The sequence below is a fragment of the Pholcus phalangioides genome, unplaced genomic scaffold (assembly GCF_987345545.1).
Source record: "Pholcus phalangioides strain wild (caught in Gottingen) unplaced genomic scaffold, Ppha-v1.0 ptg000007l_1, whole genome shotgun sequence".
Taxonomy (NCBI): Eukaryota; Metazoa; Arthropoda; class Arachnida; order Araneae; family Pholcidae; genus Pholcus; species Pholcus phalangioides.
The window spans coordinates 57634007-57656282 of record NW_028301600.1 but is presented as its reverse complement, the minus strand read 5'-3'; the positions used below and the strand labels follow the sequence as shown (position 1 = coordinate 57656282).

Genomic DNA, 22276 nt, shown 5'->3' with positions numbered 1-22276 from the left:
CTCTCTCTTGAGAATTAAGGACATGTAGCAAGTTTTAAACACAATTTTAATGTTTCAAAAGGTCTAATGAAGATAAATTTTTGTAAATATGATTTCTATGGCTCACCAAATATCTTTGAGAAAAATATTTTAAATTTTCATGTTTTTATCTTCAAAAAATTTAAAAGTTCTCAAGATTGAAGTTAAAGGTAATATCCTCATTATTAATTTTATTAATGAAATTTAATTAAATTTTATGATTTTTCTTTGAAGTGTTCTTTGCATTAAAATCATTTTTAAGCAGAATCAGCAAATGAAATAACATTTTTGAGATTTGGACTTGTTTACACTTATATTTAAAACTAGGTTTCGATTTTGTGTTCTTTCATTTATGCAATGTTACTTCCAACTTTATTGGCACTTTATTTTTAAAATAAGTGCTTATTTTTAGTCATAAACTCACTTGAAGTGGTAAGAATCCAAGCCCAACTACGAAGTTTGCGCTCCAGTTCACTGTGACTGCAATGCTTGTTGCTATTGGGCGAGCACCCTGGCCGAATAATTCAGTTACCAGAAACCATGGAATAGAGCCTGAAATGTTCATAAGAAATTTATTCTAAAAAAATGTCTATCCATACATAGTTTGACATTCATAAAAAAAATAGTTCTTGGCCAGATTATTCAATTATAATGTGTTTTATCTTTAGAAAATTGGAACTGTAGACTTTATATAGTTTCAATTCTTTGTTGAAAATCAGTTTTTTAAGTATAAAAATTTATAGTCATCATAGAATAAAGAGTTTAATCAGATGAATGTTTAGATGAGAGAGAGAAGGAAATTAAATTTTAAAGGTATTCCAGTGTAGCTATGATGAAATTAGATATTTTATATGACATGTATGACATGAATGTCGCTCTCCACTTGTTAATACAAGATATACAGAAGACTGGATGTTGTGAAGATATTTATTATTTGAGATGTTAATTTTTTTTAAGGAAGGAAAAAACTCATCTCTGCCTCTACCGGGAGTCGAACCCGGGTCCCTCGATTGCCGGACGAGTGCTCTGACCACTAAGCTACAGAGGAGATAGAGATTTTCCTTCGCTAGAGCGTATATATGCCGAACGGAGCCGTGCAATGGACGGTGAAACCGATCAGCTAATAGCTCATGGACGACGAGCCACCAGAGGGCTATATATATGACATGAATGTCGCTCTCCACTTGTTAATACAAGATATACAGAAGACTGGATGTTGTGATATTTTATACCGGTTATAACAATTTTTTTTCATTGTGTACTTGCAGTATAAAAAATTTTTAGATATCATTTATAATGAATTGTCATATTTATAAATATTGGATATAATGAAGGGGGGTGTGTGTTGTGTTGTGTGTTTTGTGATGAGAGATATTCAAACTTATTTTATAAGGTCAAATAATATGAAGTTTAGGTTCTCTTTTACAAGCCAAGTCTGAAGGTGATGTACTGTACTATTCTGAAAAAAGTGGATGTGTTCTATTTATTCACACAACCACTTGAATAACTACTTGCTCTAAAGATGTATTGACATAGCCACACATGTTGTCTTAGCCTTGCGTATTGGCTACTGGGGTCAGTCATTTGTTGACAATACTGTATTTCCCCAGGCCCGTAGACAGAAATTTTGTTTTGTGGGGGGGGGGGGCAAAGTGATAGAACAATAGATTTGGCTGTAGTTTCCCCATCATTTTCTTACATTTTGTGAGGCGGAGATCACCAAGACCTGCCCTCTCGCTATGGCCTTGATTTCCCGCATTAGTCAGCATGCCAAGAAGAAACATTGAGGTAGAGCAGCATGTAGTAAAATACAGCTTTTTCTGGCATGGCAGTAAATTTGAGTTAAAGATTCTGGGTAATTCTTGAATATCTGAACTCTAAGAACTTATTGAATTGGCAGATTAGCACCTTGTCTGTTCTCTGTATTTTAGGATCCTTTCAGTTTTACAAACTACATTCAAATAGTTTGAACTTTGTTTGCTTTTTTTGCTAGCAAAATGTTCAAGTGTCTCAGACCAGAGATGTTTTTGGGGATTAAGATGTTGAGAATGTAATCTTTGATTATACAAGGCCATAAGAAATTTTTTTATTGATTTATGGACCCATTTTAAAAGAAATAGTCATCCAGTTTCCAAAGATTTTGGAAAAATCAGATTTCATTCCTGGGAATGTATTGGTTATAACAAATGTGTATAGTATATTATGAATATTCTTCACGGTCCTGTGAAACTTTGATGTATCCCGGCTTGACTGTATTTTATCTTTAAAAATCACAAGTACCCCAATATAGTGACATTTATTAAAATATTGGCTATTATACATATTCGTTCACACAGATTAGATGGGTTTAATGGCAAAATAAGTAGATAGTGAAACATTTTTGTAGTCCTTGAACGTGTAAGTAATATTGGAATAAGCAAGCAAAAATTAAAGAATTGCAGAGCAAAACATTATGCAGTACAAAAATGGCAACATATTTCTTGAAACTCTTAAAAAGCAAAATTAATATACAAAATATTTGTACTGTGTGTATGAGGATGCTAATATTTCAATTAGCACAAGTGTGCAAATTCAGATGGGAGCTCTTCCCAAGAGGCAAATATAAGAAAAATTGGTCTGTCTCGTGAAATGTAGAATGATCCAATGAACTTACACGATAAATCTCCCCTTTTTAACACATCACCCTGGATCCACACCTGAATTAGTAAATGCTCAATCAATTTTTAACTGTTTAATATCATTTATTTTTATATACGGTCAACGTCGTTTATTAGAATTATGGGTAATGTGATCATTCTGGTATTGTTATCACTTTTCCAAGAAAAAGAAATGAACCAATACCATAACATGGGGGAAAATTGGTTTATAGTTATTGCGAGACTTTGAATAATGTTATAAAATTTTTCCGTCAAAAGTTTGAAGCTAAAGTTTAACCAAACTTAATTTTTTTTCCTGTAAGCTGTTGTTATGAAGCTGCAAGACTGTATTAGGCTAGATGTTCTCTCTCCACCACCCCCCCCCCTTTCTGTTTTGTTGACAAACATTTCCTTAATGTTTTAAGCATTCTGTAGTATTCGCTGTAGTATGTGTGGAGCTGCTTTTGCAATAACCATCCTATAGTGAAGGTAAATCTATGACAAAAAAATTGTTTCTATATCAGTTCTTTATCAATTCTTTCAGTTGACCAGATCCAAATTTCTTTTCCCAAAAGACTTTCTCAAGGGATCTATGAAACAAATTGTGTACATGAAAAAAATATCACAATTTGTGATATACATTACACAGTTTCATTCTAATGCCTCATGTCTGATTAACAAAAATGTAAAATATTAAGAGGTTCCATTCTAGAATAGCAAAAAATATATTATTGAACATTTTGCAATCAATTATGTCGGAAAGAGAAACAGTTTTCCTGCTTTGCCAATATACCCATTTACCATACTTCCTGTGCAACCAATCGGGTTGTATGGTCACTGTGCTTGCGAATGGGACTTTCTCCAGATATAAATACAAATACAACGTCACAACAGACAAAATGCCCAATGAGGTGGCTGAAGAAAAAGATACCCATAACACACACACACACAACAAATATGGATGTCATATATTTCTAAAATGCAGCAACCCAATTAAAAATACAATTACAAAAACTGTAAACAATATATAGATTATAAAATAATATACCATGCCCATAAAGAATACTGATTGTTGTCTTTTTCTAAGTATGGATAGCATCTCTATTTACCCCCCAACATGTTTATCATATTTCTTTTTAAACGTGCCAATTGTATTAGAATTTACTAGTCCGAGGTAAGCTATTTCATTTATTAACAACCTTATTAGAGAAAAATTCCCTGCGACACACCATAACATACAATTGTCCCTTGCCAATCGATACTACTACTTCACCAAACACCAACTCTGGCCATATCGCTACATTGCAATTTACTGCCATTAGTGAGATGGGTTGGAAGTGAAGGTGCTGTCTATCGGTGGTCGCCTCGAGTTCATTAGGTAAAATATCTTATCTATATCCTCCCTTGGGTACCAATCGATACTGGTGTCCCCTTGTAAAAGCAGACAATTGAAGGTGTACTAATAATTCATGGTCCATCCCATTGACAATTTTGAACACTTCGATCATATCTCCCTGACACCTGCATTCATCCAATGTAAACATATTCAAAAAATGAAGTCTCTTCATAACTCGAGCCTTGTGTGTCAATAAGGACACTCGTAGCTCTTCTCTGCATTCCTTCAACCAAGTCTATGTCCCTCTATAGGTATGGTCTCCAAAACCTTACAGCATACTCCAGTCCAGGACGAACTAAGCCTCTGAAAAGTGGAAGAATGACTAAGAGCACGTGAAGATACCTTTTTGAAAATGATACTGATCATTCTATTCGCTTTTTTGACCACCACTGAAGAATGTTCAGAAAACCTAATATCGCTCATCAATAAGAATTCCCAGCAGACCCTTGGTTATCCAGACTAATGGTGGAGAAGGTGATCACAGATAACCAAAAAACACGGTTAAACCACAAGAAGTGGAAAAAAAACTAAAAACAACAAAATGGCAAAAAAAGTATTTATGTATTTTTCACCTGTTTGGAATGACTATCCAAACAGGTAATATAGTATATATAGTTATATTATCCATACACAAAAATATCAAATGAAAAAATTACTTATTTATACAATTACATAGCCACACTACTAATAAACAGCGCTTCGTTGATGGCAGAAACACAGTAGAACCTCGATTATATGGGCAGCTGGTGGGCAAGGTGATCATAGGATTTTCTAGTCAGCCATTCTACACAGTTCTAAAAGGTACAACAAGGATGACACAAATAGTGAATATCACTGGTCCAGCTGATGAGTCGTGGTCACATTACCACATCTGAAGTTATACCATACTTATGCCTTGTCTTTCAGTTGTAAAAAAAATACATTTCAACTAACATCCCCCTATACATAAGAAGCTTTTTCATAGCATCACCTGTAATTGCCTGTAAATCTTCAAATGTACATCGCCCCAGGGCAATTTCTGGTTCTTGTGTGTGCCTACCAGGAGCTGCTGTTTCAACAAGTTGACATGGGAGTACAGCTCTGAGAATAGGGGGGGGGGCAGTTCTGTAAAAGAATAGAATCCAGCAGCGCTTTACAAAATGGAAATACTTGTTTTCATTACCACCTTCAAAAAATCGTATGTATCCAATAAAAAAAAGCAAGCAACAATAATACGAATAGGGAAGAGTCAAACAATAAAACTAAAATTATCGTAGCATGGTTAATCCATGCCCAGATAATCAAGGTTCTACTGTAGTTATAATTTAGTTACTGTTATCACAAACCCTGAGTCCCGATGTGATCACATTAAGCAGGGTGGACTGTACTTTTATTTATGATTTTAAATGTGCAGTATGTAAATAATGTTCTAATTACCTGGTCCAGTTGCAAACATGATGACAAAAGCGATGACACAAATAATACTGATGTAGGATAACCAAGGAGCCACTTCCTGGAATAAAAATGAAAAATTTGAAATTTTTACTATTCCTGGATAATAATTTTAATTTTCCCTGGATTCATGCAATCAGGTTACATGCAAAAATAATTTATTTCTGGTACTTATTTGTTAATCAAATCAAATAAACATACACAGTCTGGCATTCAGAAATATGTTGTGTGTGTGATTATACTTTATATATATTAAAGCCAACACTTGATTTTTTACAAACTAGTCCTCTGTTAATACATCTCTTCAAACAATACGTCATTTCCTTTGACACCTTTCCCTATCTGTTTTGTCTATTTACAAACTAATTGTTCAAGTCTATACAAGTTCATGAAAATGAGCATTGACTGTACTATTATATATCTATTATTATTTATTAAGTATTCATAAATTATGTGTAAAACATTTTTATGCACAGTAATATACCATATCTAGCATAAATTAAAACCTTGACTTACTTGCAGGGCCAAACACATGGTTAACAATATAGTCATGACCAGCATTCCTGCTAAACCAATCAGATGTAAAGTGCGGCGTCCTGCTCTTTCAACAAGCACAAGTGATGTTAATGTCATTACAACATTGATGCTTCCCATACCTAAAGTAGCCTTTAGTGCATCATCTGCACTTAGTCCAGCATTCAGGAAAATGTCAGTTGAGAAAAAGATAGCCTGTGTGAGAATTGAAAATACTTGGTTATCTGTAAACATGATAAATATATATATGTTATGGCCAAAGCCCAAAATGGGCCAGTTTGCAAATTGGCCAATGTTAATCTTTTGTGTGATCTTTTCTTGATTTCAGGCTTTCGCTAGCTAGTTCGCAAAATGGCATGGCATGATCAGCCAAAATCAGAAAAAAAAAGGCATGATATTGAATTTATTTATTCTTTATTTATTATGAAACGAAATATTGTTACAATATGGCACTTCTTTTGTTACCACATGCACACTACCGTCAAATTAAAAGCAATAGATATGCTGCCTACCGGACCATCTTTCATCAGCACATCAGATTTTGGCCTGGGATCTCCAGCAACCGTAAAATATCCAGCCAAAGTGAAAAAACACTAGCCATTCCTAATAATCAGACTTTGGCCACATCCCTTGGCCAATGCAGGAAATAGCCAGACTTCAGGCTTTTGCCGTAACATATAAAACTTATGTATATTTCTTTTTTTTGCACAATTGTTTTATTCAATGTGTAATCAAACTTTGTTTCCTCCATTTTGAAATTCCAAACAATAGCATCACTACCAATTTTTAATATATAATTTACAACAAAATCCAAAAAGATTTGATGAAATTCAAGTTCAGTAGAAATGAATTACATTTTATTTTCCCTAGCATATTCAAATTCAGCGTCTACATTGCTAATGACCATGACCATTAATCTGTTGTAACAGAGCATACACTGCTAATGGTACAAATGCAATACAGATACAATTATATTATAGAAGGTATATTAATTATATTAAATAATGGACACAACTACTACCTACCCCAATCCTTTGGTGAAAGGTGTGAAAAAGAGCCATTTAAAATTGGGTATAAATTGTAAGCACTTATAGACAGTGGTACAATAAAATGACCAAATAAGGATTCCAATTAGTTGAATCAAGTTTTTCAAGTAAAATATTTCTTATTTGATTATGCTCTTCTAATTCAGATAATCATTTATAAAAACTGAATTATAAAAGTTAAAAATAATAATTCATGTTCATTTTACTTTATCAAAAATATCAGCTTATATAAACACGAAAAATGGATCCATCACTGACAGCAGAGAACTCAATCTGTTTTTTAGTCATCTCCCTTTCTGAAGTGAAAAGGTGTAGGTAATCACTAATTTGTTCTGAAATTCTATGAACTATGTGAAAATGTTTACTTGCATATAAACTATATTTTATACTATAACAAAAGAAGTTTGTGCAATACCAGTTTTATTTTTTTAATACAGTGAAACCTAAAGCGTACACTGTATGAGATGGAAACTTGTGTTGACAGAATCAAAAGATAGTTCCATCGATGATCAATGCTTTAATGTGTACCTCTATAAAGTGGAAACCTGCCAAAAATGAAATGTTATTTCCAGTCTCTTTATGTTCCATTTCATACAGGTTTGACTGTATTTGATTTTTTACATGCTTCCAAATTACATTTTCTTGGGAAGCACAACATAGGTCAATGTTAAATCTCTCTTGATTTTCATCCTGTTTCACCTTTTCAAAATGATTGAGATTCACACTCTCTCTCTCAACTTCACATCAGATTTTGTGAACAATCCTTTTTGGTAAACTTACGGCATTGATTCCAGAAAGTTGTTGGGACAGCATTATCATAACCGAAATTATCAGTGGTGTTCGAAGTATTGGGTTGTGCCATATTTCATACAGTGTTACCTATGGAAAGAACAAAATTGTATTAAATCATTTTTCATTAAAAACTTGCATAACTGAAATACACAAGCAAGAATATGAATATTCAATTAAAACAAAACTGATACTGTATATCAGGAATGGATGGCCTCTGTACCAATTGTTTCCCATCAAGCTCTCTCTCTTTCTCTTGTGGCCCACTAGCCATATAGAAAATTAATTGATATTATAGCTTAATGGTAATTGATTTAGCTATATAACATATGATTAGTATATCTTAGTGGCTCATGAGCTTCATGGGAATTTTCAATACGGCTCACATTGTGGGAAAGGCTGAAGACCCATGCTGTATGCAACAATATATTTCCCAAGGTATGTTGAGATATGAGTGTTACAGGACCAATCCTATGCTGATTGTCAAAGCATTCACATCAATATATACACTGAGGCTCATTCATTTCAATACACCCTTTTTTTCTTTTTTTTTAATTTTTTTGAGTTAATAAATGTGAAATCATCCAGACCACTTTGTTCCATATTTCAAAAATTGTTAATTTTTTGTCTTGATTTACCAACATATTGAGTATTCAATGCAATGGTTAGAAAATGTTTAAACACTTTTGGGATTTTTTTTTTGATAAAAATGATGTTTCATTAAAAACATAATAAATTTCAATTTTTAAAGATATCGAAATGATCCGAAAGCATCATATTTTGCAACAAATAAACTAAGTTTTAGTAATATAGATACTGTTTTGTTAACTGTTGAAGAAATCGCTGAAATGGACTTCAAATACTTCACTTTTCTGTGCAAAAAAATGTTTATTGAAGGAAGTAAGACTCTCTCTCATAATTTGTTTACTTTGATAGATATCTTATACATAATAGAGGAAGTGTGAAATCTCAGAAGCTTTTCCTTTCTTTTATACATGAATTGTAAGACATGGCAACTTATTATAAAAATGCAAAGTTTAAGGTGGAATGTATCAGAATAGGGGAATGTGTGAAAAATTCTGAAATGAAATTTCTGAGGTACATTTCAGCAACTTCAAACAGTTAACAAAACAGTGCTTATTACTAAAATTTTCTAAATGTCAAAATGAAATTCATCCAAGTGCAGGTAAACAGCGGGAGTAACTATTACTGAAATTTAGTTCATCTCTTGCTGAATATGATGGTTTTTATAACCATTCTAATATCTTCAAAAATTAGGAATGTCTTGATGATTTCATATGGATTGACCCTAGACTCAAAAAATATAGAATATATTGAAACTAATGAGCAGTCATGTATGTTATATTAGCTGTTGAGCATTAAAGTTATTAATTTGAGTTGATATTATGAATTGAATCAAATTCACTGTTTAAATTATATTAACTTTGGTATCAAAACCATGAACTAGATACAGATTTAAAATTACAGTAGTCTCTATAAAATGAACTTCTCTCTGTAAGGAATTTTTCTATATAACAAAATTGTTGAAGAAACAAAGTAGCTCTTTTTATATCAAGATGTGACTATATTTCTTCCTCCTTTTCACAAAGTTATAAAACGAAAACAAACAAGTGTTGCTTGGATATGCTCCAGCCATATTTTATTTGAGCAAACCTTCAAGTGTTAATGAATCTTACAGAAAAATTAACACTGTTTTCCATAGCATTTCCAATATTTCAAGCAGTACTGTAATAAAAGAAATTATACAAGTTAATAATGACACATTTTATTTATTTTCATAATTGCTCACCTTTGGTACTAGTTTCATAGCCTCATATTCTGCCCTCATCTCATCCATTTCATCATGCACTTCTATAGTACCTCTCAACCAAGTTAGAGCTGCAATGGTAGTGTATAATATGAACATATTGTATATTATTGAAAAAAATTTCAGAACCCATAAAATTTCTTACATCAAATACTATATTGCTTATTCAAACTATTGCTAAACTTGTAAACTAGGTGTCTACTTATACCAATTTTGAATAGCTAATTCTTAAATCGTCAGTTTCAGTGGTAACTTCCAATTATAAAAAATGTTTCACAGATCATCCTAACAGCTATTCAAGTAAAAAAAAAAAACTATTTCTGTGTGTGTGAAAAAGTTAAAACATTTTTTTTTATACTTAGGTAAGTCACATTTGGTAAAAAATTCTTAAAGCATTGGCATGTGAAACAAAAATAATTATTATTCATTATTTTGCCACCAAAGTTGACTAAGTTACAGCTAATTAGAGTTGAGGTATATATTTTTTGGTGAAAAACTATCATTCTCTGGTTCAGATGTCATTTGTGTTCTGGATGGATGCACTCAGAGTCAACCCCATCTATAGCAGAAAGCCTCCACACAAAGCTCATGACATCATTGAAGTCATCCATTTCACCTATAGTCATTGGATACACTGCAAAAAAGGGTAAAGATATTGCATGTGTTGGCCTGCTTTATCCAATGGCTACAGGTGAAATGGACTTCTTCAGTGACATCAAAGCTTTGCTCAGAGGCCTTCTGCTGTAGATGGTGTTGTCAGAGTGCAGTAGTGCAGAGACTGCAGAAAATTTTATTTGGCATTTTTGTAGGCAGCATTAGGTTTTAGGTTCTAAGCCAATTTCAAATGCTCGGTTCGTTTAGTTTAGTTTCAAATGTTATTTTGCAATAATGGTATTTTTGAAATTTTTTAAGAACGTAGATACAAATGTTACTTAAATTTTTAGAATAATAAAAGTATTCATATCCATTCAAAGTAATTACTAGCTTTGTGTTTACCGTAGATGTATATTTTCACAGGAACAATTGACTCTAGGGCTGATGTCATTTAAGTAATTAAATTAATTAGCTTCATAAAAATTATGTAATTTATCTTAGATTCCTTACTTAGCTGACCCTGTTCGATATTGCCCGAGGTCATTCAGTGATGCCCCGACCCTCTGGGCAGTTCCAAACAGTGTAAGCTCTTACAGAAAAAAAAATTTCTATGAAAACTTTAACTATAAAGTCAAATATTTTGTGGTTGGTAATGAAACGGTATTTACTAACAGTAAATTTGTAATGAACTATTACAAATAATTGAGAAATTAGTGATTTCCCTTAGGTGTTTGGCATTACCCCGCTCTCCCCCCTAAGTCTGAAAATTCAATCCAGAAGTGCTAAACTATGAAAAGAAATAATTAACTAAGTCTCAGCTTCAATAGTTTCTACTAGATTATGAAATTAATAAATTTTTAACATGGGACTCTCTATGAAAAAACATTTCTGATAAAATCTTCTTTTTCTCAAAATGAGGATTATTGACTTACACCACAAAATTATTGTACATGTAATGGAATTCTCAAATCTTTATATATAGTGAAACTTCGATTAACAAGCAAAAATTTTGAACAAATTTTGATGCGAATAACAAGTGATGATTTGCATTACGAGCAAAAATTGTGCACTTCAGTCATTTGGTTTCAACAGCGTTTATCACAACTGAGTCTATAGTTTTTTTGTTTTCACTTGCACATGTAATATGGGGATAATATTCTCCCCTACAATCCCCGGTCAGCGTGCCTCACTCCAAAATTTACATGTGCAAGGATAACTGGTTATAATACAAAACTAGATTTAGCATTGAAAGTGCACGTATGTGCATTTAAACTTTTTTTTATCCTGCTTGGAGAAAACTGTGGATTGATTACATTATATCTGTCCAATGACAATGCAATTTCCCATTTCTGAGATATAAAAAAAAGAGGCGAAAGCAAGTGTCATTGGATAGGTTCTTTTTCAAAATCATACAAAATACATGTTTACAGACAACAGTGGGACCGTAAATCATCCTTAACTATAGTCCTCCTCTCTCTCGTTGTTTGGAGTAAGTTAATTTCTAAACATTATTGTACTCTGTATTTTGTTTATGGTGTTATTGCATCATTATTTCATTATAAGATTATTACATTATATTACTTATTCATGGTATTATTGATTGAATGCCGTTTTTATTCGTCATTTTTATGTGAATGAGTAATTGCAGAATGAATTATCAGCGTTTATATTATTTCCTATGGCAGGGGTTCTCAAACTTTTTCCACCCGTAGCACCCCTTTCCCTAATCAATGCTTATGCACTGCTTCCAAGAGCAGTTTAACAAAGAGTCTATTTTTTTATAAACCTTTGCCGGGTCCGCCCTTGATGATGGGCCACCTAGGTTGATGGCTCACAGTTTGAGAACTTGTCCTATGGGGAAGTTTGATTCAATGTAAGAGCAATTCAAATAATGGGCATGTTCACTGAACAAATTAAGCCTTTTAGCTGAAGTCCCACTGTAGTTCATTTATCTGCAAAAACTTTTCGAGAGAAAATGTGTTTTCCCCTTCTCTCCCCAAAATGTGAGAAATTATTTTAGTTTCATGTAATTATGAAATATATGAGAAAAATTCGCAAGTATGTTAAGCCTTCAAACAAGGTTTTTCAATGACTAATGAATGTTGGTTGCATAATATAAACAAGCATTTACCTAGGTGTGAATGTTTTATATGTGAAATATTTTTTATATGAACTATACAGTGCTTTTATTATTGCGTGCTTCAACATTCAAGTGATTAAGTACCTTATCATGGAGAAAAATCTTTTTCAAAAACCTGAACATTTCATACTTTGCATGCAAAGGAATTTAGATCTGATGCATTGTGATTGTAGAAGGTGAGAAGAAGAGTATTTTTATAGATAGAGATGCAAGGATGAAGAAAATTTTTGCAATTGGTGGAATGAGATTGTTTATTCAAAACAATATTGAGAATATTGTAATGCAGGGGTGCAAAAAAACTTTTATTTTACCTTTTTGTGCTGGCACATCTCTTCCTTGATTGATGAGGATGTATTTTGGTGATTCTGGGCAGAATGGTAAAGTAATCATCATAAAAATTGCTGGTATCAGTGGTATGACAAAAAGAAACGGCCATTTATCATTAGTTCCCAAGACTTGTGGCAAACCAAAGGCTTGTGAAACTAGAATTGAGATTGTTATGACCAGTTGATATATTGTGCCAACTGCACCTCTGAGATGCAGTGGTGATATCTCAGATAAATACATAGGAGCTAATCCAGCATTCAAACCTAAATGAAAATAAAGTAAATAATTTTTCAAAGAGAAAATTCACTCAGTTAAAAAAAAACAGATTTATAATCACTCACCCAAACTGCATACTTTATCATAACAACATGCTGCTATGCTCATAATTTATTACTTGATTGTTGGTTATCATATATTTTACAATCTGCTGTCGGAATAACTTTATAACACTGAGCATTTTCCTGAAATTAACTTTTAAAAAACTGTCATTTCAGTTGAGGACACCCTGTGTAAGGTACCTGTGGTGTTAGTATGGCCATGCCAAGCTCCATCAGTCATTTCAGATGTACCTGGTTTGGGAAATTCTAAAAACCAGTTAATGGTAAGAAATTATTTCCCATATTGATGGAATATTGTAGAAATGTTGAATTAAGCAAAATTTTGATCTAGAATAAACAGCAAAAATGTTACTTCATTAATTTTAATCCTTAATCTGCTCCCATCATCTGTAAATGATGAGAGTAGTAGCCTGGTTAATCATCCTCTGATGATTTGAATCTTTTCTTTTGATGAAATTCTTAACCTTCTGCATGTTCACATCATCCCTCCTAGGATGATCTTAATTTTTTTTCAAAAATCTTTTTTTAACATGAAGTTTTTAAAAAGTTACATCTGGAATAAAAATACCATTCAACTCGTAAGTAAAATGTGGGTTGTTCGATCCAAAATGAGAGACCAGGTGCTTGTCAATGCTAAAAGACATGCTCCATTCATTTGCCCATGCTGCAATCCTGTTTAGGTTGGTCTCTAGAGCAACTCCCTATGTCTTTGATTCATGACTACCCCCATCAGCTTCATGTCATCTATGAAGTTGCTAACAATCCCATCGATACTCTGATCATGTTTATCAATAAAAAGTTAAAAATTATAGGGCCAAGAACACATCCTTGGGGAAATCCACTTGTGACACCTATCCAATCAGAAAATTCCCATTCACCATAACCCGTTGTGACCTATCTCTTAACGACGATTCTATCCAATTCAACAAGTTGCTTCCAATCCCAATCTAGAATACGCTTCAATAGTTGACCATGTTTGACTCAATCGAATGTCTTCTGAAAATCAAGATAAACACCATCAGCATTTTTGCCCTTACCTAAAACCTTAGTCACATGATCACAGAAGCAAAGTAGGTTGGTTCCACACAACTTCCCTTTTCTGAACCCAATGCTGATACATAATACATTATTCCCATCTATCCACTTCACCAATTTGCTTTTGATAATAATTTCCAAAATTTTCGAGAAAGCTCATCAGACTCACTGGACGATATTTGAACGCAGCTTCTCTACTATCCTTTTTAAATATCGGAACCATATTGGCAAGCTTCAATCCCTTGGGAAGATATTTCAGCAACACTACTCCTGTTAATTTGTGTGACTGGCCCCAACAATCTGTCATTTTAATCTGTCAATTTATATTGACAGATTTGATAGTGAAGGTGTTTCATGGGGTGACAAACAAAAACAAAATTCAAGTGGAAGATGTGGAAGTCCTAAAACTTCCAAAAAATGTATGTGCAAGTAAAGCACCAGGACTAGATGATATTGGGCACTCTGGGAATGTGCTAAGGAATTGTTGGGGCCAGTCACTCAAATTAACAGAAGTAGTGTTGCTGAGGGTATCTTCCCACAAGGGATTGAAGCTTGCCAATATGGTTCCGATATTTAAAAAGGATAGTAGAGAAGCTGTGTTTAATTATCGTCCAGTGAGTCTGATGAGCTCTCTCGAAAATTTTGGAAATTATTATCAAAAGCAAATTGGTGAAGTGGATAGATGGGAATAATGTATTATGTATCAGCATTGGGTTCAGAAAAGGGAAGTTGTGTGTAACCAACCTACTTTGCTTCTGTGATCATGTGACTAAGGTTTTAGGTAAGGGCAAAAATGCTGATGGTGTTTATCTTGATTTTCAGAAGGCATTCGATTGAGCCAAACATGGTCAACTATTGAAGCGTTTACACTAGATTGGGGGAAACTTGTTGAATTGCATAGAATCGTCGCGTTAAGGTCACAACGGGTTATGGTGAATATCTGGTCAACCCAGAGTTGTCAGTGGATTCATCCATTTGTGGTGTGAATTTGGGGCACCCAGTGTGGCTGATTGTACACGTTTCTTCTATTGATATCAGCTTTACTAGCTCAAGCTATACGATAACTTATAAGATAGGGAGCTCCCGGTGCGTCTTCATCATTGGTTTTACCAAGTATTGCTATGGTGTGTCCTCTAGAAAAAAATTAGTTTATCTTTCAACCAACCTTATTTTTGTTAAACCAGAATCCGGTTGTTTTTCCATTTGCAAACTAATTATGCAAGTCTGGTCGGGTTTGAAGAAACATGTGTAGGCTGTACTTGGTAATTGACAGCCATTCTTTATTAGTTTTGTTATTATTTCTCTTTAAATTTTTGAAAACTCTAAGATTAATCTTAAATATTTAATTACAGTTTTTTCGCTTTTATCTGTAATAATTTTTATACCAAAAAAGCTATCCAAATATTATGTAAAAAATTTGATGGTAAGTTTCAAAATGTTTGAATAATACATGCAATGCTATTTTCCTGTGATATTGAAATCAATTTTTCAAAAAAAAAAGTTAACTTTTTTGTTTCTCATTCTTTGATTTCGCGTTAAATTTTTATTTATTTTATTTTCTCTGATCACGGAGCAGCAGTTGAGAACCGCTGAACTAGAGCCACCCTTTTGTGGTTCGATCTCGAGCAGTGGTTCCCAACGTGGGCGTTAATGCCCCCTGGGAGCAGTAGGAGCAACGGGTATAGCATAGGATTCCATGGGTTGGTTAGATTGCGTTGGGGGGCGCTGGAAGAAAAAATTTCTGAAGAAGGGGCGGTGGGTCAAAAATGATTGGGAAACTATGATCTAGAGCCCCTAAAATGTGGGTTTAAAAATGCTTAAGTTGGGTCCACCATAGATGTAAAAGAAATGCTGACGGATGTGTAGATTACAACTCGAAAATGTATCAAAAAAGAAAAGGTACGCAATGACTGTGGTTCACCAAAAATAAGGTACGCAATGACTGTGGTTCACCAAAAATAAGGTACTTGTGAGTAAGATTTTTAGATTTAAAAAAAAGAATCTCTAAAAATCTGTCTTTTTGGAGAATATGAAAGAAAAATTCCAAAAAATGTTCCAAAAAAAAAATCCGAGAGATATTATGAGTAGAAAAAATAGGGACCGGAGGCACCAAAACCATTCACGTGCTTAGGGCCTTCAAATGTCTTAATCCGGCCCTGACTGTATTTGCAACGTTTGAGTTTGAGTACTGTCTTTCAACGAAGACAATTGAAAAAAGGGGAATTATTTTGCTCAGCCGTTTTCAGAGCAGCATTTTTGTGACTATTCCCCCAGCCTAGGGATTAGGCGTACGAAAGTGTATTTTATATTCAATTTTTTTCTTTCATTATTTCTCTGACAGGTTTGCTTGTATTGTCCCCCCCCCCCGCTCAATTTTTGTCTGATCTTGGTCGATCTGTGAAACATCTGAGTTGTATTATCATCTATTTTTCACAAAATTAAACTGAAAACAAAGGGAAAATTCTTCCTCCTTGCGAGACAGAAGCATATCTTCGAGAAACAATAATCATTAATAGTGTGACTATATTTTCTCGAGAAAAATACGGAAATTTTGTTCGCAAATACGGGACATCAATTGTTACCAAGTACGAAGGTTTTTAACAACTGGCTGTTGCGAAGATGAATTCTTTTGGAAAAAGAGAAAATTCAACTGCCTTGCCTTTACAGGGAATCGAACCCACGTCCTTTCACTTTTCGGGTGAACGATAAAGGCAATGAAGAATCTCGTAATCTTTCTATATGTTCAGAAATGCTGCCTCACTATCAGTTTCTAACTATTTCAAAATCCTTCAACTCATTTTTGACAATTCAAATATTGTCAATACCTGTAAGCATAATATGGTGTAATCGAATCACCATACGTCCCAGTATTTCACGTATTTTCATCGAAGCCAACTCGACGTTATTTTTCTTCAAACCAACGATTAAAATTATCTTCCCAATTCAGAAATTACATTACGATAATCACGACTACAAATAAGAATATTCATCTCACATATTTGTGCCGATTTTTTAATTCACTGCAATTTGCAGTAGCGCTTCATTTCCCGTGATTGGTGAATATTCTGTGACTTTAGCGTGAGTTGGCAACTATGCTTACTTTTAGCATTATTTTTGGCGATAATTGGCAATGTCCCGTATTTTCTCGAATTTCGAAGCTCGATATCCTGGTTCTCTTTTCGCTGATATTCTTAGCTACAAGCGAAATTACAATTGTTGAGTAGTTTTTCTTAGGTAAAACCACTAACGTTTTTGGTAAATTAAGTAAATCTTTTAAAAATGCGATTATTTTGCAGAAACGCATTTCTCTTTGATTATGTCTGTACATAAAATATGTGTAAAATCTGTCGATGTATATTATCATAAAATAAGAGGGAAAAAATGCACTCACCGGAATTGAACCCTACGAAGAAACGCCCTAGAATGATCATCTCGTATGATTTCGCTGCTTTCGCACAGCCCATCAAGATGGATGCTATGAAAACAAACACGATATTCATAAGTAGGCCGCCTTTACGGCCAAAACGTTCAGCAACGTATGCTGTCATCAAAGCTCCTGCCATACCGCCAACACAAAAGATGGACACTAGGATGGAAAATATCAGCGTGACGGTGTTTACCCCAGGATCTTCGCCGTGTCTTGATGCATATGTTTCATTGATGAAATTTTGTATCAGCTGCAATGGAATAAATTGAAAAATATATGCACTATATACATGTACTAAAATGCACAATATACAATTTTAGTGAAGGATTTTATTTAACGAGAAAACTTCATTCTAAATGTTAAATAGGTATTCAAATTGGGATGAGGAAATAACGCAACTTACAGTCTGTGGGATATTTGTTACTCCCGTATTGTAGCCATGTTGGAATGATGATCCGAATGCTCCTGCAATAATGGCTAGAACTAAGTGGCTTGTTAATCCCTGAGAAAATAGAATAAAAATATGGCTTATGTTAATATTATAAAGCGTACTGCAATGCACAGGATAATTTAAAACTTTTGGTAGTTTTTAACTGGCTATAGAACATACATAAATGAGCATTATTTTGTCATATAAAGTGTGTTCGAATCGCTGTAGAAAAGTCGGCAGAGGGTCTTTGTGGAAAGTATGATACCACCTCACCCGAGGCAAGTACAGTCTCATATTTTTCTCGACATGTACATAAATTGAGGGCGCATATACATGGCTTCAGCATGATGAAGCAAGCGCCGTGAAATGTTCAATTACTTAAGCACTATATTTCTTCTAAAATGGATTGAACACGGTTGGTCTACTGCAGTGTTTCCCAACCTTTTTAATGACGTGGACCGCCTTCAATTAAATTCAATGCATCACGGACCCCCTATAGCAGTGGTTCCTAATGTGTGGGTCGCGAGAGATTCTCCAAAAAAAAACACGTCCAAATAAGAAATTCATTTTTATTTTGAAAACGTCAAAACTAAAAAATGCCTTTACTCAGCTGAGCTAATTACCAGGGGCGGCTTAAGCGAGGGTGCACCCAGGTGGCAGTCTGAGCTTTTGTTGATTGGAAACATGAGTTTGATTAGAAGCATAAATTTTGGAACAATAAAAATTCACAACAGTACGCACTGTCACTCTTTCAAACCATACCTGGACAACGAAAAGGTTGAGAAAACTTGAGGGAACAGGCAGGACCGGGGTCGTAATACCAGAAACAAAGTGGACTCGATCTATCTACGCCCATGTCTTTAAGTTACTTTTTCGGTCACTCACAGACTCTCTAGGTCACTCTTTTTGTCGCTCACTGACCTAGCCCCCTCACTTTCTAGGCAGAGGCGGATTTGTAGTTTTACAACCGATGGGCCTGTACAAACTTTTTACGCCCGTCTCCCATTCTACTAATTTTCTTGGCCCATTCATTCCTCAAATTTGCCACCCCACTGAACTTGTCGTAGCTATAAGCCGTTAAAAACCCTTGTAAATACCCAGTAATTTTTTGGAAGCGGTCATAAAAATGTAAAGAAAGAAGTTGGGTTCTCTCTTGTCCAGGGCCGGAGCACCAGAAATCACTCACTCTCCCAGTTTCTGCCCTGGGAACCTTGGAGTAGGTATTTTTGCTTTAACAACGTTTCAACTCTGTTAACAGAATTTAGATTAATTAAAAAATGCAATCCCCTTTCTTCCTTCCTAGGAAGATATGATGGGTCATCAATAAGAGCTGTAATGTGGAAAATGTTATCTGGCATAATTAAGAACGGTGAAATGATTCTGGACCAAAAAACGGGACAATTTCTTTAAAAGCGGGACGTGTGATCAAGTACACTTCGCAGGCTAAACACAATATGTGTATCTTCGGACGGGTAGAAAATCAGGTTCATCCCAGAATCAGTTTCCCACCCGGGTTGTCTTTAAGGCGGTACATGACGTAGAGCCGCCCCTGCTAATTACCATGTGCCATATGTTTAGAGGTGTCGCGAGTTCGATACCCAGTTCGTCCTTGTCAGAAAACTTTCCTGACACGGGTACAACTAACACCTTCTAGAGCAAGCTTTAGAAGTTATTGGTACAACGGAAACAGCGACATGACCGCAGAAAAAATTGCTACAGCAGAGAATCTCCCATCGAGGGGCTAGCGCACACCAACCTCTTGATGAGTATAAAAAAATAAGCCTGCCGTTCGGATTCGGCAATAAATTGTAGGTCCCGGTCTAATTAGCCCTCGTGTGCAGAAAATGACCGTGGTGCGACAAAAATGATCAAATGATCAACCATGTGCCATACAACAATTTTATCAAATTCTACTTGTACAATAATCAGTATATCACGTTAATACTTATACAGGGTGACTCAGAGAAAATCACCCGATTTGAAAATTGTACATGTCTAAAAAATGAAAAACACAATGATGAATAATATATATGAATATAAGGGGAAAAATGTCTACGTTTCATGAGCAGTTTTTTGTTAATGGTCGATTTAAATGAAGAATCATTTTGAAATCGGATGATTTCTTAATTACCCTGTTTAGGGTTACCAGATATCTTTCTTTAAAAGGACATTCTACTTTTTGATTTCATATCAAGCGTCCTCCTACGTGACGGAAAATTCACCCTTTGTCCTTCATTTCCGAAAGAAATTTGTGTCGTTATTCATTGTTTTTGCACATTAGTGTGTTCTATTGCCCCTGAAAATTTAAGAAACAAAACAGAGTAAAAATCATTCCACGGACAAACATTTCGGTCCTATGGGTGTCTATATATAGTTGTAACTCTCATTGCAAGGTCATTTCCCAGCAAAATCGGTAGAACCAACTTGAAAAGCGGAGTGACATCGAAAAAAGTTAAAATTTGGTGGCAATAAAAAATTTTCAAAAATTCGTCAACGAATACGGCTAATACTAAAAAATTCCTAATGCATTTCGACACGCTATGGGTGTCGTCTTCAGAGGATAAGAGTATCACGCTGACCGAGATTCCCACTTGGATTGTGTGTGTGTTTGAGAGTACCAAATCTTCAATCTCGGTTGCTCAGCGGAACAAAACAACTACGTTCAAGTCAAACGTCTTGGCAAGAATGAAGCGAAGTGCCTGCGTGTAAAGGCCCCCTACACACGCTCAGTTATACCTGTACAGGCTAGAACTCCTTAATATGTATATGAAGGCGTCTTAGTACAGGCCAACTGTGGTTTACAACAAAATTGGTTTTTTCAAAATTTTCCTCCTATTTTCGAATTCGAATGTCAGTGAATATTGCACTTCTGTTAGAAACGTAGAAATTTTTTTATTGGCATCAGGAGAGATATGGCAAGAATTTTCTAATTGGGTTTTTTGAGCACAAGGTGTCCATGTAAGAAGTTAATTTTTTTTTATTTTACCAACTATGCAACCCCTACCAAAATAAATGACGTATTCGAGTTCTACACGTTATTTGGGTACTTTTTTTAATTGGAAGTATGCCTCTAAGATCAACGGTTCACCAGTAAAATGTCGTGCGTGCTGTTACCTAATCACCCTGTATATGGGCGTGCTAACCCAGGTTGACAAGATATATTCGCTCAAAGTACCAAAGGATGTTTAAAGGTGTAGCGAGTTTCGATACACCTGATTCATCCTTGCCAGAAACTTTCCTGTTGCGGGGGTAAGACAGAAACGGCGACAATATGAACCACAGAGTAAGAATAATATCTTTATCTTTAGTCTATGGTATGAACACAAAACACGATTGCTCTGGCAGGGAGTCTGACACCGAGGGGTTAGCGCATTAACATCTCGGAGAATATAAAAAGGCTAAATGTCGAACGCTGCTTTTCGGAATGGGCAATAAATTGTAGTTCTCTGTTTAGCCTTAGTGTGCAGAAAATGACAGTGGTGCGACAGAAATTATTAAAATATGATACATTGAACATTTTACAGAGCGTCCGTCAGTGATGAGTGGCCGTGCCAGGCGAATAGATGGTGTTCTTATAGGATAGTGTTGGTCACGCCCAGTGACCAGCACTAGCGGTAATATAAAAAAGTATTATTTATTATTATAATTAATAAGTTATTAATACTGTACTACAGGCATCTACAACCCTTTGCTCGAGAGCACCATGGTGCTCCCTGAAGCGTGCTCGATGCTTGTGTTCGATTTTGTGCTCGAGAGCATTTGATCAACATTACAATTGAACACCTTGTACATATTGTATTCAAAGGTCGAAATCATCTTGATTTCATGCATTCGTATGTCAAACTTTCTGTAAAGGTGCTCTTCTTTTGATGATGGGTACAGGCAGTGCTAGTGACTAGAAAAGATTGAAAACCTCTGCTGTACTATATACAAGATGCATAGCTAACACTTGACACCACAAATTACTGGTGTGAACCGTTGATCCTAGAAGCATACTTCCAATTAGAAAAAGCATCCAGATGACGTCTGGACCTCACATACATCATTCGTATTGCAAGGGATTGAGTAATTATTGAAATAAAAAAAAAAACTTTTTATACGGACACCCTGTCCAAGAAAACCCAATTGCCCTGTCTCTTCTGAGACCAACAACGAAAAGTTCCACATTTCCAAGTGCAATATTCGCTGAAATATTTGAATTCGAAATTCGGAGAAAAGTTGGGAAAGAACAGCATAAATGAGACACGTCATGCTGTCAAAATATGAAGAAACTGAGTGGCAGAAAAGAATCGTAATACCAATTTGTG

At 34.7% G+C, this 22276-nt stretch overlaps 1 protein-coding gene across 2 annotated transcripts in view; it reads right to left on the bottom strand.

Moving 5' to 3' along the window:
* Positions 1 to 22276, bottom strand: part of LOC149085542 (solute carrier family 2, facilitated glucose transporter member 1-like) — a 72704-nt gene that overhangs the window by 899 nt on the left and 49529 nt on the right. For both annotated transcript variants that reach the window (XM_089233609.1, XM_089233610.1), the window contains exons 2-9: positions 17943 to 18041; positions 17504 to 17789; positions 12724 to 13002; positions 9661 to 9749; positions 7842 to 7940; positions 5998 to 6210; positions 5467 to 5542; positions 443 to 570 (exon numbers count right to left, since the gene is read on the bottom strand). In XM_089233609.1, coding sequence (XP_089089735.1) covers positions 443 to 570; positions 5467 to 5542; positions 5998 to 6210; positions 7842 to 7940; positions 9661 to 9749; positions 12724 to 13002; positions 17504 to 17789; positions 17943 to 18041 — 1269 coding nt within the window. The remainder of the gene's footprint in view (positions 1 to 442; positions 571 to 5466; positions 5543 to 5997; positions 6211 to 7841; positions 7941 to 9660; positions 9750 to 12723; positions 13003 to 17503; positions 17790 to 17942; positions 18042 to 22276) is intronic.